Source organism: Monopterus albus, unplaced genomic scaffold (genome assembly GCF_001952655.1).
Source record: "Monopterus albus unplaced genomic scaffold, M_albus_1.0 scaffold87.1, whole genome shotgun sequence".
NCBI classification, from domain to species: Eukaryota; Metazoa; Chordata; class Actinopteri; order Synbranchiformes; family Synbranchidae; genus Monopterus; species Monopterus albus.
The window spans coordinates 926,044-943,993 of NW_018127967.1; the positions used below are offsets into that span (position 1 = coordinate 926,044).

Genomic DNA, 17,950 nt, shown 5'->3' on the forward strand with positions numbered 1-17,950 from the left:
TTTGAAGTTACTTGGACTGCCTCGTCTCTCAGAGTTAGCATGGTAAGACGGACTGTACCCTACACCACAGTGCCTTTGATGATGTCACCACCTGGAGTGGTGAAAGCTGAAGCCAGATCCAACTTTTACGCCGCATGAGGTTGCGTCATTTTGCTGGAGCCCCCTGCAGTGCTGGCGCTGGCTGCGGGGAATGCAGTCCCCCAAAGAAATGAATTTAGACGGCTGCATTTTTTCCACACCTTTGAAACTCAGTCTGAACACGACCTTAGGGTTTCCACTGTTTCTCCCCAAAGTTTGGATTAGCATAAAGGAAAAAATGAATTAAAATTTCTGTAACTAAACAATTTAAGATTTGAATAAAAGCTCATTTCTATAATTAAATAAAAATGTAATCAATATTAAACCAGTAAATTAAATAGTTTAGAACAACCTTTGCACCAATGGTCACAGGCTCTTTTTCTCTGTAAAGGGCCAAGTTACACGCAGCTCGATCCTCCAGCTGGTGCTCCAGGCGGTGGTCATCCTAATGGTCATGTGGTGAATAGGAAAAATTATTAGGCATCCACCTTGGTGACAGCTGTTTGACCGCTGATTGGAGGGGGACAGAAAACAAATAACACTGCAAATGGCAACGACGAACCTGGGTGCTCCAGCTCAGAGGAAGGAGGAAGGGGTGTGGGGCAAAAACTAACATGTCTCCAGAAGTACAATGGGCTTGGGGGTCATAAAAACAAATGCATGTGGCTACTTAATATTCATGAGACCAGCGAAGGGGGTGGATTTCACAAAAAGGTGCCCTTCTAAATCTCTGTCTCACACTCTCTGGCTTGGAGGCTAAAGGAGAATTTTTGATTGTCAAGTCAGTTTTATTTATACTGTCTACCCTAGAATCACAAATGCTGTGAGAGCTTTACAATGTGTACAACACTTTATATCTTTGGATGCTTCTATTTCCAAATATGTTTCATCTTCCATTCAGTAATAAAAACATATTAATAGTACAGTTGCAAATCTCTAGGATATGATTTCTGACTGCTTTGGCTGCTGGGTTTAATAGATTTGACACTGTGTTACAAGATGGTCAATTCTACAGATATGATGATTCATTTTTGACCTCACTGCAGAACATACTCTTTATTCACCAAAATATTTTTAATAAAGGTTCATTTACATATATATACTTATTCTAGACCTTTCAATCATATCTTCCATATTCTTCAGAAAATACTTTAAAGTTCAGAAATCATACTACCAGACAATTTACCTTGTGTGAGAACCAAGGCACCGATCTCATCGTTTTCTTTCCACTTTTATGACTTAACCAAAACACCTGTTCACACACAGGCAAGAACCTCTGGTACTGCTTTCTAATAAGGCAGCTTTTATAAAGCTATAACTAAAGACTTCACTAATGGCCAATGAACTGTTTACTAATACTCCTAGTGCATAATTAGTTCATAAATGTATTTACATTTGCAAAAAAATTTGCAATAGCTGCATTTTCATAAGAGGTCACATAAAACAACCTTGTTATCATCATACCTGGTTGACAGCATTAGGCCAATTCTGTGTCTCCAGGCAAAAGGAGCTGTGTTTCCCATACCTAGCTCCACCCTTTCCTTTAATAGAGCCATCCAGGAAGTTTGCAGTGTAGAACTGGATTCCTGGTTGGCTAGTAGAAACCTCCAGGACATGCCCACTGGCTGGGTGACATACTCTAAGGTGAGGAAAGATGTTCTTCCATGAGACTTTAATAAAAACAAGTGTGTGTCTGTGTTAGGAGTCTGTGTGTAGTGTGTACAAGTGTATTTGTAAAAAAAAATGCCACAAACCTAGCAGCATGTCTCTCTGTGCATGTGTCTCCGGGCAACGAAAGACAGAAGTTGTGGTCAAACCCTGGACCTGGAAATTCCTTCAACCGAGGGCCAATCAGAACAGGCTTTCTGAGGTCAAAGGGTGAGCCTTCCACTGCTCTGATCTCTCCTGTGAATAGATTAGGTTTCTGATTGAAGGTCAAGGGCCATATAGTCAAAAAATGTCCACTGATTGATAGACAGAGCCAATAGATTAAGAGAAACCTTCATACATGTGGCATTCAGACTAAAAGCATGGAATTATAATTACTGACAAGATCAACACAGATCCACATTAATAATAATAAAAGGCCTGCTGTGTATTCAGGGATAGTGACATTCTATGTGATCAATCGCTTTAAAAGTTAGAGGTAAATGAAAGATGTCTTCTTAACTCATGGCACTCACTGAGCCTCTCACATCATTGTTTTGCATGAACACACATGAACAGCAAGCCAGTGCAGTCAGATTTATAATGCCTTGTTCAGGTTTTAACAGACAGAAGGCACAGGCTGGGAAAATAGGCTGGATTAGATAGTCAGGTTTTGAGTACAGCACACTTATTGTATCCGTGCATGTCACAGAACCGATTCCATTTTGCCCTCTAAATCAGCCCTTGGGGTGGATCTCCAGTGTAACACAGTTTCTGTGATATAAATACCCAGTCATTACAGTCATTAGCCCCTGTGTCTCCAGGGAAAACCACAGCTAATTGCAGAGTAATGAGCATGTTTGTCTGACAGGGCATAAAGAAACACACTCCCACACCAAGCACGACCTGATGGCAAACATATACAATAATTAAAGTTCATACAGTACAAAGTAAACACTGAAAATAGATTCAACAGTCACACAAAGCAAATGAGTGCTAAACTAAACTGTTATCTAAAACTGCACCACAGACAACAGGGCCCGACCTGTGGAAACAGAGATGTTGACACAGAGGCAGAGCCCGACTACAGCACAGCGACACTCCTGGGTAAAGAACACGCTGCTGTGCAGTTTAAAGACAAGAGATTTCTGCAGGAAAAACTAAGGTAAGTGATGGAAAAACAGAGGAAACATACTGTCTATAAAAAAGATTGTTTTAAAACAGCTAAGTGTGCACATGTCAGTAATGAAGTTGCTGCTGTAAACCTGGTTACCAGCTATTGTACAAGCAGAAGCTGTTTTTTAAGTCCAGGCAATATCTGATGAAGTAAACCTCAAGGCTTCCTGATTTGGTATTAAGACATTCTGATAAAACATATCCTGTAGAAGGTGGTGGCTGTGTGTTGACTTACTGACTGATGTGACTCCAAAATATAACTCTATTAATTTATGTGGAAGATGATAAAGACTTGCATAACACCTATCCTTTTTAATGACTACTTGCAGGATATATACAGACAGAAGACACAGGGGGAGAGAAAGAGAGATAAGCTTGGACAAAGGTGCCATCTGGAAACAAGCTGGATATGCTGTGGTTATATGGCGTGAGTCTTAAGCCCTAGAGCTGAGCAAAAAGTGTGCATTTATACAGTATCTTTACTTTTTCTGCTTTGCCTTTAGAAACTCAGTATGGCTACTAAAGCTGCACAGTGTAATTACAACATAATGACATTGCAATTTAACATTTCCATAAAAAAAACATTAACTTTGTTATCAGTTAGAAATGATCTAATTTTAGTGATACCATTATCTACAGACATCATTGTGCGCACGCTTCATCACATTCATAAGAATGCATCAAACAGCTGCTGTGGCTTCTGATGTTGATGTTGACATGGTGCTTCTGCTGTGCCAGTTGATCACATTCACAGACGCAGAGGTGGAAAGTAACTAAGCACATTTACTCAAGTACTGTACTTAAGTGCAACTTTGAGGTATCTGTACTTTACTTGAGTGTTTCCATTTTCTGCTACTTCATACTTTGACTTCACTACTTTTTAGAGAAAAATATTGTACTTTGTACTCGCTACATTTATTTGGTAACTTTTAGATACTAGTTACTTTTCAGAAGGAGGTTATAAAATAAAATATAGAAAAATCACAAGATTTATTGATCGTCAGTGTAAAACTCACCAGCTACCAGCAGTCACGGACATCGCATGCATAAAAGGTAGTTAATATTAGCTCCACCTTTAGCGGCTATAACATTAAATGGCATGTACATAATAATAAATCAATAATTCTAATTGAATAACATGATGTACATCAATGTAAAATGTGCCATTTTGCATGATGAGTACTTTTACTTTTGGCACTTTAAGTATATTTTGTGTTTTTACTTCAGTTACATTTCAAATGCAACACTTGTAACAGAGTCATTTTACACTGTGGTATTGCTACTTTTACTTAAGAAAAAAATCTGAATACTTCCTCCACCGCTGCATAGACATATTTTGATAAGCTTTATAATCAGCTTAAATAATTCACTATTGCTGGGATCTGTCGCTCTTTGTTGCAAGAGATTGTGTGATGTAAATATTTTACTGCCATACTCAGAGGTTAGTCTTGAGAAGACTAAAGTAAAGGGATACAAAGTGTACTGAGAACAGTGACAATCCACAGTTTGCCATAGCTATCCTAAGAGTACATCTGCATGTTGCAACTTTGTGCTGTCATTTAATTGTTGCTTTTAATTTTCATTTAATGTTTTAACCTAACTTGCATTCTAAAGTTTTATTTATCTGTATGTATTATGTGCATTGTGGTAAGCACTTTGAAGCGTGTATGAAAATGTGCTATATAAATAAAGTTGCCTTGCCTTACCTGTAGGAATTGATGTCTCATCCACGGGCAGATAGGACTGAGCACTGATGGACACTGTAGGAATCGATGTCTCATCCACAGGCAGATAGGACTGAGCACTGATGGACACTTCATGGTCATAGATATCTGTTGCAGCCTGCAGACACACAATGACATAGTGCATTCCCTATAGCCCAGAACCCTAACTATAACAATTCAATGTCTAATCCAAAGCCTTATCCTTACTTTACAGAAAGCCTACAGTAATTCTGCCCTTAACCCTAAAACCAATTTCCTTTTGGGGATCAATAATGTAATTAATCTATCTATCAAGACTTAACCCTCAAACAGCGCGTTGAAGTTGTGACGATCAGCCAAAATGTTCCCACTGTACAGACATGTCCTCACGATGATGGGATAAAAATAAAATTTGTCCAATGGTCTTATACTTGTATAGCGCCTTTCTATGCTTTTACAGCACACTCAAAGCGCTTTCACACTATTCACCCATTTGCACTCCCAAATTCACACCCCGGTGACATCACTGGGAGCAACTGGGGGTTCAGTGTCTTGCTCAAGGACACCGCGACATGTTGACCGGACAAGCCGGGAATCGAACCGCTAATCCTCCGGTTAGGAAACGACCCGCTCTACCTCCTGAGCCACACAACCATAATAAGACACACACACACACGTATCAATTCATACATCTATTTTTCAATTCAACACTTATATCCTAAACCATGTTTTAGGATATAAGTGTTATAAATATAACTTCTGAAAATGTAATATGGATATTCATGAGCTTGAGGAGCTAGCAGAAGGTAAACAAAGCTGAGAGCTTGCACAAACTCTTGCACATGCGCAGCTGACTCTATCTTGTGCTGAATTCAGGAAATTCTGGATGCTCAGAGACTTTGGGGCAACATAGTCAGGTCTGCTGTTTGATTACCAAATGTGTCACCCAGTGCAGCGGTGTTTCCCTGGTGTTTTTAATCCTTTTTGAACAACAATGAAGGTCTGTGGCACAGATGAACAAGCTCATCCAGGACTGACAGCTGACAGACGTTTGCCATGAGTAGAGGCAATTCATTGTCGGTTTTAGTCTCTGTATGGAGAAAATACTGCTGCTGAAAATATTATTAATATTGAAAATGGCTGGCTTTATCCTTTAAATTTCTGTTCAAGTTACGGTATTTAACTGTGAATACAATTATTTGTGTCCACAAAGAGGTCGGGAACAGAGGTGCACCAAAACAAAAGCTTGGGACAGGAAATCATGAGTTTATTTGATGTAATTCACAACATACTGTAACTGAAATGAAACCACAGGTCTGATTAATAAGGGAAGTTCATCTCTGGCATTTCCCTTTTTACCTGTACCATGAAGAACCTTATAGAAAGGAAGCGTCTGTTGTATCTCAGCAATAAAAGCATTTGATTTAAATGCCAGTTTCTACAAGGCTGTAATCCCTACGCACCAGGGAGAAAGAATATTAAGACATGAGATACTGACATAATTTCACTAAAGCATATTGGCTAGTAAATCATGTCTTCAGATTAAGGGGCATCCTCTCCATAACCTGGATAATTAGATCATGACTTTACAAAAAGAAAATAAATCAATGCAGATACAAATAATAAAAGAAAATAAAGCCTTATTGGTTTATGTGCTTTCAGTGTCTGAGCAATAACTTTACAGACTGTGCTCTGAAAATCTGTTCAGTCTAAATACAGAGATTTAATGAAGATGCAGATGCTTGTCAAACTGTTTAAGGGGAAATGTAGAGATACACTTTTATCACGTTGGTTGACATCACTACACTGCTCCACTGGTAGTAGCTGCTATTGTTTGGACTATTCTATTCATATTATCTGCACAAATACCAACTCCAGACTGACAGCTGAGCCAGCTCGACGTCGCTTCAGATGATGGCCCAAAGAAAAGGTTTGATGTCTCTAAAACCACGTTTACTCGCGTCCTCTGTCTTTGCATTTTTTCCTTGTATCTTACAGTACATGAGAAGGATTAAGACGTGAGGATAAGATGCAAGGGAGGGGAATGAGAAGACATTTTAAAGTAATGCAAAGCACCCAGTGTGCACAAGCCCACAGAACGTCAGAAAGGATTCACCCTGGACTCTAAGACCAGTCAGTCACTTCAGAACAATGCATCTGTAATTTAGCTTTCTAGAAGCTGCCAATGTAAACTTAGCCTGGTTCCCCTGCACCTCATAAAAGTCGAACGGACATTTAACTTTTATTTTTTGTATGTATACATGAGGACTGTCATATTAAATACTGCTCACAAGTCAGACAGATGTCTAGGAGAATGAGGTCTTGCAGAAGAGGTTGAAAACAATACTGTACTTCAGCAGCCTCATGAAGGTCTGATAGATACTGGTTTCACTATGAACTTCTTTTGCAGGGCTAGTAAAGTTATTAAAAAAGAACTTTGAACATTTTATGAGTTGAATGTAAATGAAGTTGTCAAACTAACAAAACTAACAGCTGCAGAGGTTGTCTGATAACAAACTACGTGTGCTCATCATAATGCATGCATATGGCCTCATGTAACAGAACAACACTTTTATGTTGTACAGTTGTTCTCAGTTGCTTCGGTACATTTCTCAAATCAACCTAGTTTGTACAAACAGCACCACACAGTGGATTACCTGAAAAAGCATGGCACTTGCATCAAAATCCTTGGTTGATCTCTCCAAAGGGAATATTTATGTCAGTGCCATCAGAATGACAAGTCCTCGTGTCATCGTTTAGGAACACTGCAGTCAGAATGCTTAGTCATGTTGTCAGTATGAAGGATTCTCTGATGTCATGGCTCAGGTTTGGATGACAGTGGAAATACACAAGGCTGCACTTGTTCTGTTTGGCATGTATCAGTCTCAACAGTACAATGTTTCACATTATTCTATGTGGGAGATTCATTGAGCAAGATCAGACAGATCCACATTTACCCTTTTACTGTTATTGTGACAGAGAAAAGTGTTTTACAGCACCGTAGAGCGCAAAGGAAATATGGTAAATGGACTGAATTTATATAGTGCATTTTTCCACAGTGGCACTGGCCAAAGCACTTTACAGGAGATCATACACCATTCACACACAACATTCACACACCGATGACGACAGGCTGCCACACAACGGCGCTAGTCAAGCCACCGGGAGCAATTCGGAGTTCAGTGTCTTGCTCAGGGACACTTAGGCATGCAGGGAGACCAGGAGTCGAACCACCAACTTGCTGGTCAGGAGACGACTGCTCTACCTCGTGAGCCACAGCCACCCCACATATCACCACAGGAAGCACCTCCTAGACAGAACAGTGTTCTCCCGACACTCAGCGGCCTTCGACCAGCCTCTGCCATTGCAATGCCTCCCTACCCTTCCACCACACAGCCTTCCTCCTCTTCTTCTTCCTGACAGTTGACGCTGTTATTTTCTTGTGTTTCCATTGTCAGAAATCCTAACACTGTGTTGTGCTCTGTCTATATATGCTTGCCAGCTATGAAATGCACCTGAGCTATGTTACGGTATCACTGGTTGATCTAACGTTTCACATATATCTCTTCACCAGTGAAAGTCGAGATTCACCTGAGAGGAACTCAACAATTCAGACCATGTCGCAAAAAAGTCTCTGCACAGAGCCGCACAGAAATATGCCTGGCAGATACCAAAGACCACTAGCTCACCAATTTTCATGTAATGACATCTGTAATGAACTAATGCCTGGTTGTTCTGCGAGTCAGACTGTTCAGCAGACTGTACATAATCATTGGTATGAATGTGATTTGTTAAAAACAGTGAGAAACTGTTTAAATGATGTGCACAAGTGACCAGATGAAGTGAATTCATAGTTGGTTGGTTTTAATATCTTATGGATTAAGTCATAATAATGACAACTTAGATTTTAATTATCATGAGTAGAAATCACCCACATGCCTGGGTCTTCATTTATCAAGCCAGAACTAACTCCTATACTTTAACTGACCCTGTTTGCCCCCCCTCCTATGTGAGGATTTCTTCTCTCCAGCTTAAAGCTCCTTCATTCTACATTAAAAGTGATCATCATTAACAATGAACCTAAACAGAGGCTCTCTTTCACATTCTTCCGTCTTCCTGGGTCTCTTCCACCCTTCCAAAAAAAAACACATCACTGCTGGATGATCACGTGCCCTTACCTGTCCAGCCAGGTTGAAGTAGGAGTGGTTAGTGAGGCTGATGGGGGTGGTTTTGGTAGACCGGGCTTTGTATTCAGCAGTTAGTGTTTCCCCCTGAACACACAATGTTTAACTCACATCTACAAGGCATACATGCAACATTTATAAATATCTGTGTTGTAAAACAGTGGAAATGTTTGTTTTCTACACAACTGACATGTAAGTAAGTGTGGAATTTTGCAATGTAAAACACAAGTTTCTTTCTTTGTTTGTGACAAATGCTGTAATAACTCAACAGTACTTTTTCCAAAGGTTGTTTGGATTCTCAACTGAACATTAACCCGAATCATTCATAAGCCAAAGCTCTTCAGGCAAAAGCAAACTTCAGACGATAAACAGAAAAATGTTTAGGATGCTACAGAGCTGTGAAGCTATGAACCAGCTGTGTTTACCTGTAGGGTGTAGGTGACAGAGACCCGAACCTCTCCAGGATAACCCTGGTCTCCATCTGGACTGGTAAGACTCAGCTGTACACCACCTTCCACTGGTGTAGCACACCAGAGAATCTGAAGGGACAAACAGACACATACCAATACAGCATTAAGTCTTTGGCATTATAGAGCATTATAAGGTGGAGCTAACTAAATGACTGACTGTGAAGTGATGGTGGATGAACACCTGTCTATATTAACTGAGCGCATACATACAAGCCACACCTAATAATTGAAAATCATTCCAGGTGACTACCTCATGAAGCTGCCAACAGTCTGCAAAGATATCATCTAGGAAAACAGCGCTTCTCTCAGATATGAAAAATACTCTATTTTGCTTTAAGACTTTTTTACTTACTGCATAATTCCATGTGTTATTTTAGAATTTGGATGTCTTAAAACAGTGTAGAAAGTAACAGAAGAAAAACAGTGAATGAGAAGGCAAACAGTGTAGAAAATAGAAGAAAAACAGTGAATGAGAAGGCAACTTGGATATCTGGATAAATGTGAGATTTCATCATCTTCCACACTCCCAGCCTCTTTCTTTTTGTCAGGACAGTGTTTCCTTGCTGAGCTGGAGCGGAGGAACAGTAACATAAAGACTGCGTTATGTTCTATTAGCAGTCAATTTAGGGAAACGACAAACCTTTAAAATGTCTTTATGGACGGACAGGGGGCTGAGATCTTGTCACAGCCACTGTGTACAAGGAGGAATGGTTACATTATAATATGTTAAACCGTCTCTGAAAGAAATTTCCTAGTTGTCTTATTTGCTGGAAGTGAATGCACCCATAATGTTAACAATAAGTCCTTACTGTTCATGTCACTTAATTGTGTTGTTGTTTATAACTTATACTATTTTGATTTCCGTTGAAGTATATTTATACTTGATACTTATCTTTGAGAAGTTTTGTTATGGGACCTTGTTACAGACATTTCTTTGTTATGTGTTCATCAGCTTGATTTTACAAGCTCTTAAATATCAATATTACTTTTGGCCTCAGAAATCTATTATTAGTCGGGGCGATGTCATGCTGCCAGGTACTGATGGGGACACTGAACATGCACATTCAATCAGTTCAGTCAGTGTAAGTGTGTTTGTTTGCCTCACGAGACGCCTTAATCTAAATCAGATGTCACGAGAAAAAACATGCACAGTCACTGTCCTCATAATATAATAGGCGTAGGGTCTTTGTGTGTGTGTTGGATGGTGAGGTAGGTGACTGAATTCTGATTAGCCCGTGCTGACACATACAGTATAGCCCTCAGGCTGAAGGAACAGTCTGCTGCTTTTCAAAACAAAACAATACTCACTGATGTAGTTTGTCTGATCTCTTTGACCCATGTGCTGCTAACAGACATCAGACATCAGCTGAGGATGTCATTTATAGTAGGCATTTGTGAAATCTATGTACAATGACCATAACTGGCAATTATTAACACTCTTTGTTTGCATGGAAATGTACGTCTAAATGTTTTCACCGACATTCATGTTCCTAAACTCAGCAGGATGACTCCTACTGAGCTGGGCGAGCCCTCGTCGACAAAACAAACTGTGCTATTCCACTCAGGTTTTACAGGAATCGTTTCAAGCTTTCTACAAACTCATTGGAACTGATAAAACACATTCACTTAGTCTCACTTTATTGAAGCCCCGCAGCCCTCCATGCAGTGCATTAGGTCCATTGTTGATATCTAGTTGGTACAGTTTCCCCTCTAGTACGAAGCGTCCTCGTGCGATCCTGTTAGCCACACGGCCCACCACAGCTCCCAGGTACCGCTTATCAGAAACATAACCTGGCAACACAGCACACATTATTCTAATGTACCTTCAGTTCAGTAATAGCAGCCTTACATTAGCTTCAGGTCGTCTCGTATGGCTCTATATCCCAACTTCAAGATTCAAGGTTCCTTTATTGTCATTTCCATCTATGAAATCTATTTCACCGTCCATCAATTATAGCTAAAAGAAAGAACAAATATGTAAAAACAGGTGAAAGACCTAACATTAAAAACATGTTAAAACATGGTTAATAAATAAATAATAAATAGATACATTGTCCTCGCTTCTCTGAAGTGCTTTACATCCTTACATGGTGGCAGGAACTGGGTGGGGATGGGGGGCTCAGAGTTCATCTATGAATCTGATGACTGCCTATTTGTCAACTTGCTTTCTCGGGATTGGTGCTTCTCTATCTCCTTCCTTATGGTATTAGAGAGAACAGATGAGGAGGAGTCCTGAATGATGTTTAATACTGTGTGCTTCTTCATATAGTGTAAAGTAGTACAGTATAGTACAAAGACTATGTATGTCAGAATTATTTAGCATGTTTAAGCGCTGCCCAGCATGCCAACCAAACTATTTCATCCATCCATCATCTATACCACTTAATCCTGACTAGGGTCGCGAAGGGGGGCTGGAGCCAATCCTAGGTGGCATTGGACGAGAGGCGGGGTCCACCCCAAACAGGTCGCCAGTCTATCACAGGGCTGACATGCAAACAAGCAACCAACCACACACACACACACACACACACACAGTGCTACAAATTATTTAGAGTCACCAGTCAACCTAAGCTGCATATCTTTGGACTGTGGGAGGAAGCTGGAGTAGCCGGAGAGAACCCACACAGGCACAGGAGAACATGCAGACTCCACACAGAAAGGCCCCAGGTCAGCCCGGGCTCAAACCTGGAACCTTCTTGCTGTGAGGCGACAGCACTAACCACTGCTCCTGTATGTTGCCCATTCATTTGAAATTTGAATGCACTCTAGTGCTATGTGCATACAGAGTATATATAGAGTACCTACCTTCCAGGTCATCATAGCCCAGGGTTATGTCCTCCATACGACCATCTTTCCCTCTAGTCCACACAGACCTGATGATGGCACCCAGGGTGAGGACCTCCACCCGAACCTGGGAGGACTGGAGGACCCACATGTCCACGCTGCCCAGGTCAGACAAGTCTCCCCACTTCAGACAGCTGACCTCAGTCATTTTGGTCCTTCCAACCACACAGGGTACCACAGAAGATCACGGTTAAAATGCTGTTCCTTTGTCATTTTGACAAAAATCACAATCACCTTTATTTGGCCAAGTATGTTACACACAAGGACTTTGTTTCCGGTACAGAACCAAGGCGGCCATCTGGGGCGCCAACACACCGATGGCTCTAACCATCGGGGGCAACTTGGGGTCTGTGTCTTGCCCAAGGACACTTCGACACGTGGACTGCAGGCACCGAGATTCGAACCTCTGACACCCCCGGTTGGGAAACGACTGCTCCACCCACCAAACCACAGTTACCCCCATAAACGTGGTTTAACAAACACATCTCCTTCAGCTTCAGAGTCCTGCCCTCACCATATAACCCAGCTTACTGTGGGCTACAGTGGAACTTAGTGAGACCTCCGTGGGCTTTGCTCTGCAGAGGACACAGTCTAGGTACGTTTACACATATGAGCAGGAATAATGTACAAGCTGTAATGTTTGAAAACCAGTCTCACTGTTTCAGTGGAGACTAATGATGGAACTATTCAGGTGCAGCGGGCTTCTTATATGCACACCGACACAAAACAGCTGTAAAATAAGAAACGTGTGCTGACAGTACAGTATGTTACTCCTTCTTACCTAAACCTTTCTACAGTACAACCAGCAACTACGACGAGGCTTGTCGTCTGTCACCTCAACACACTTTATTAGGTCATAAGACTCTGGACCTCGGCGTGTTTACGTCCGACTTCCTGAAAGGATGACGTCTTCAGACAGCAGCACGCTGTCCCTCAGTACGGTTTGACAGGCTGTGCGTTTAGAAATAAGAGAACTTTCTCCCTGAAAAGGTTAAAAGTTCTGCCGTGTAGGCAGCTGACAAGATAGATAGATAGATAGATAGATAGATAGATAGATAGATAGATAGATAGATAGATAGATAGATAGATAGATAGATAGCCATTTGAGAGATGACATTGCATAACTTTATTCTGCTCTCTCTAGAACAAAGCTTTCAAAATATTGAATTGCCATCCCTGAAAAAGAAACAGATTTCTTCACAAATATTAAGTGATATTTAGTTATGTATACAGTTATGTATATTTAGGTATGTATAGAGAAGATAAGTCAATACAGATGTAACATGAAGCATAATGGTAAAACAGCTGCCTTACAGAATGCTCAGTGAAAGACTATTCACTTTACTGTATAGCACACCCATGGTCACCCTTTCCCTATGATTACCCAACTACAAGTTCACACTAAATTTCCTAGGTTACTGTTGTACAGGTATTGTGTCAGAATTATTGTGTACTGTATATACAAATGTTTAATGGTTGCACTTAATGTCGTACAGTATGCGTGGCATCCAAACATTGTGCTTCTCTAGCAGCCCACCTCCTAGTCTGTTGTATTCACATTATTCCTTAAAAAAATCGTTTTTTGCAAAGATACTCCAACACTGTGTATTCCTGGTGGTAATACAGCACTGCCAGCGGTTCTTACAGTGTTTGTTGACATTGACCCTGAGCTGCACTGACATTTGTGAGTGCAACCAGTGTCTAAAGGCTGCTGCTGCTTGTGCTTGTGTGAAGATGCAAATTAAATATATGAGGAACTTAAAATCAGACAAACAGAAAGTATGTGATTGTCCAGAATGTACAGATGTGTTACACCTCTGACCACACCCAACATCACTGCAAATGTTTGTTGAGCATACTTCTGTATCACTACAGCAAGACTGGAAGTTAAACTTCTGAATGTAGCATACAATAGAATACAGTAACAAGTCATCATCACATTGAGGCCAAAACAGAGGCTGACTCTGCAGTGATCTAACCGCCTGGTCTCTGAGGTCATTTCATCAGCAGGTTACAACATGATAGGTTAGAACATTTAGAACCTTATGCTAAGCATTTGCAGTTTGCTTCTTTTCAAGGTATCTCTCCCAGACTCCCCCACTCTTCTCAGTAATCCCACACATGCAGCACAACAGTGAGGCTTTCAAGTATAATGTGAACACAGCTGCAGGTTAGATAGAGTACGATTCCATTTGCATGTAATCTTAGCCAATTCCAAAAACCACAGCAGCTTCTTTAAACCATGTCTATGACAGCAAGTTGGTTTTTCAAGTCCAATGCTGATGTTTCACCACTAACAAAGTCATTGATTTGGTGCCTAAACCCAGAGGAGCTGACATTACTTTTTGTATTCTGGATTTAGCCAGCACTAACAGAAATGTTGTCCTGCTGATAAAGGTGTCAGATCAGAAAACCTTTACAATGTTTCATGGTTTGGGGTGTGAGTTGGACTGGTTCACACATACAGTAGGCCCTGTGAATTAGCTTCTGTGACAGATGAAATGTTTAAAGTGAAATGAGTTTAAGAAAGCTAGCAGCTTGGGACTGTTTGAATGAGCTGACAAATTTCAATGCCGCCATTAAAACAAATTACACGTGGTGTTATTATAGCGTGATAAAGTCTTTATTCATGTCACTTCTTGTTGTTTATCATTGTGCCATAAATGGTGCCTGAATAATGAGACAACTTTGGACATATCACGTCAGCCAATAGCTATCATCCAGTTCAAGTAATTCCCACTCTAATGGCTGTAGTGCTACATGGCCAGCAAACAGTATTCTTATCCCTCACACAATTCTCCATACAGCCATCTTGAATTGTCCTGTAACCTGAATGATTGCAATTCTTAAACATACTCATCTTTTTCATCTCCGCCATCCATCACACATGTCATGATCACAACACTTCAATTTGATGTGCAGATGTTAAGAACACCTTTAGGTTAAGGTTTTTGTTATACCTTGTCTTAAACCACATTAAACCATGTTTAAAATTTTATTCACATCTGCTAGCACAGAGACAGTCTACAGACATTCATGTGGACACCCCCAGCTTCTGTACAGTACAGCTGATACTGCAGGAGCTCAGGACCCTTTGAGAGACACAATATCCAATACAACAAAGGGGTTCTACAACAACACTGGGCCATGGCCTGCAGATTTATTGCTGGTTAATGTGACTTTATTAACAGTTTTGTTTGATTCCACTATTCAGAATGGCAGTGGCAGACTGGATAGTCTGATTTAAAGTGCTTTGATGGTGATTGATAAGCTGGTTATGTAGCCAAAATCCTGGAGACAGAATATGTTTTTGGTCATCTCGACCAGGTTTCAGCCTGTCAAAAGTACTTCAGTATTAAAGTAAGTCGTACACCACTCATTTGCAAAGTGAGCCTGAAGCACTGTACATTCAGTTTTAGATTAACAATCTTAGTCAGTGAATTTAATTATAACTGGATGAATTAAAATTTAATCAAAATGTTTTAAGTCAAATCATTTTTCTGCACAGTCCTGAAATGTTATAAAGTATGTCACTTGTTTTGTAAAATGTAACTCTGCAGAAGCAGTTTACTCCTGCCTGTGGAGTTTAAAGAAGCTGCTGTCAGCCCATCGGATATTTCCTACAAACATACTCCCTGTACACCGTTCCCATTTTGGAAACTTTGCAAACTTCCCTTTAATACCACCCTCAGTGCAAAATGTCAGCTGTGTGCATATGATGTGTCATAATCTGTCTGGGTAGACAGCCATGGAAAACATTGAGCACATTCATGCTCTGGATTGAATGAACCTTATGGCATTTCCTTTAGGCTAACACTCACACCAAACATGACACATTCAGCCCTACTTCTGTTAGGCTTTCTGGAAATCTGACAGTATATTGTTTATTCCATCTGTGAACATTGCAGCCTCTGGGGGCTGCTAGTGGGGATGTAGAGTCTTATTTGTGCTTGTCTTTAAATAGTAATTAGTGCCACAAAGCATGTAACATCTTTAGAAACCAATTTAACCCTATTTAGCAGAATGTGTGCAGTAAGATCATTTGAATCAAAGTAAACCATTGAATAAGCTGGATAAAGTCATCCAGCGGATGAGATCCTTTGTTGTTTCGGTGCGCTGGTTTAGCTGGCGTCACTGAGAACGGTCAGTATGGAACTGGCCTGTGAGGCAAGTTTGCTGCTGCTGTGATCTGTCAGTTTCCTGACACTTTCCTTCATATTCACAGAGTTCAGCTCTTCCTTCATCACACCTAGAGTAGACAAGGATGGGAATAAGAGGAGAGACAAGTGTAATTTACTATTTGTAGCTGAAGTAAAAAGCTGCAGATAAGACATATTCAGGATGATTATCTGAGTATGTATGTATACGTGCAGTGCTGTGTACAAGTGGACTGTGAATGCTTTCTTATTGAAAGCACAATACAAGACATACATACACTTGCAATCAAGACCAGTGATTTAACCCATTGCTTCAACATATTAGCATAAAGCTCACAGCATTATTATTTATATGCTAAAATTTAAAGAAAATCATGGTGACTGCTGCCAGCTTGTTCCTCCTCAGCTTCACCCGGGCTTCTATGAATTGAGTTCACACTGTAAAATGTCCATTTAGAAACCTGTGGTTAATGCCAGTGGTTCATTTTAGAGTCAGTCAGTTCTAACAAAACATCAATATAAATGAGCTGTGAACCCAAAAATCCTGGGCTTTTGATGGATGTTAACAGCTGTTTCTTCTCTCTGGGAGCTCACTAGACCCCATACCAAATAATAAGTATAACCACCTGTATTTGGCCAAGTATGTTACACACACAAGGAATTTTGTTTTTGTTACAGAGCCGAGGCAGCCATCTGCCGTGCTAACTCACACCTATGGCTCTAACCATCTGGGACAACTTGGGGTTCAATGTCGTGTCCAAGCACCCTTTTCACATGTGGACTGTGGGCACCGTGATTTGAACCTCCAACCCTTCGGTTGGGAGAAGACCGCTCTACCCACTGAACCACAGTCGCCCCAAGAGAAGCAAAGATTTAGTGTTGTGGTTAAATTTGAGCAAGCCAGGAGTCAAACCTAGAATTTTCTGATCTATAGTCAGACACATTATCCATTGCACCACTAGCCCCAACTACATCCTAGGTGTCATGTAGCACCCTATCACCTTTTGGTTTGTGTTGTAAATTTCCATCACATCCTGGTCACCACTGCCTCCTATGTAATCCCATCATGCTCCTCAGAATGGATTTGTCCCACCTCTTACAAAATGAACAGGAGGCAATTACCCCGTTTAGTTTATTACTTTTTCTGTGGCACTATGGTTATGGTTAAGGTGGTCCCTCACTCTCCTCCTAATTTTATTGCAACTGTTTCAGTGGAACTCCTTTTCTATTATCCTGTTACTGTATATAATACAGTGGGTACAGAAAGTATTCAGACCTCCTTAAATTTTTCACTCTTTGTTATATTGCAGCCATATGCTAAAATCATTTAAGTTCATTTTTTTCCTCATTAATGTACACACAGCACCCCATATTGACAGAAAAACACAGAATTTTTGACATTTTTGCAGATTTATTAAAAAAGAAAAACTGAAATATCACATGGTCATAAGTATTCAGACCCTTTGCTCAGTATTTAGTAGAAGCACCCGTTTGAGCTAATACAGTCACGAGTCTTTTTGGGAATGATGCAACGTTTTTCACACCTGCATTTGGGGATTCTGTGCCATTCCTCCTTGCAGATCCTCTCCAGTTCTGTCAGGTTGGATGGTAAACGTTGGTGGACAGCCATTTTCAGGTCTCTCCAGAGATGCTCAATTGGGTTTAAGTCAGGGCTCTGGCTGGGCCATTCA

The 17,950-nt window shown here is 40.6% G+C and overlaps 2 protein-coding genes and 1 long non-coding RNA gene across 5 annotated transcripts in view; 1 reads left to right on the forward strand and 2 right to left on the reverse strand.

Annotated features, from left to right (window-relative positions):
• Positions 1-13,030, reverse strand: part of galm (galactose mutarotase) — a 20,807-nt gene extending 7,777 nt beyond the window's left edge. Inside the window, exons 1-8 of one of the 2 annotated variants that reach the window (XM_020607603.1) lie at positions 12,884-13,030; positions 12,064-12,257; positions 10,895-11,049; positions 9,214-9,327; positions 8,783-8,875; positions 4,666-4,743; positions 1,833-1,987; positions 1,543-1,717 (exon numbers count right to left, since the gene is read on the reverse strand). In XM_020607603.1, the coding sequence (XP_020463259.1) occupies positions 1,543-1,717; positions 1,833-1,987; positions 4,666-4,743; positions 8,783-8,875; positions 9,214-9,327; positions 10,895-11,049; positions 12,064-12,250 (957 nt within the window). In that variant the 5' untranslated portion in view covers positions 12,251-12,257; positions 12,884-13,030. The remainder of the gene's footprint in view (positions 1-1,542; positions 1,718-1,832; positions 1,988-4,665; positions 4,744-8,782; positions 8,876-9,213; positions 9,328-10,894; positions 11,050-12,063; positions 12,258-12,883) is intronic. The other variant, XM_020607605.1, reaches the window with a different exon arrangement.
• Positions 1,873-3,690, forward strand: LOC109964356 (uncharacterized). Its single transcript, XR_002275498.1, has 3 exons — positions 1,873-1,956; positions 2,756-2,890; positions 3,231-3,690. It is a non-coding gene; the product is annotated as an uncharacterized LOC109964356 (long non-coding RNA).
• A 255-nt stretch (positions 13,031-13,285) lies between the features above and the next one.
• The window catches only part of LOC109964363 (rap1 GTPase-GDP dissociation stimulator 1), a 29,489-nt gene continuing 24,824 nt past the window's right edge, over positions 13,286-17,950 (reverse strand). For both annotated transcript variants that reach the window (XM_020607626.1, XM_020607625.1), the window contains exon 14: positions 13,286-16,351. In XM_020607626.1, coding sequence (XP_020463282.1) covers positions 16,224-16,351 — 128 coding nt within the window. In that variant the 3' untranslated portion in view covers positions 13,286-16,223. The remainder of the gene's footprint in view (positions 16,352-17,950) is intronic.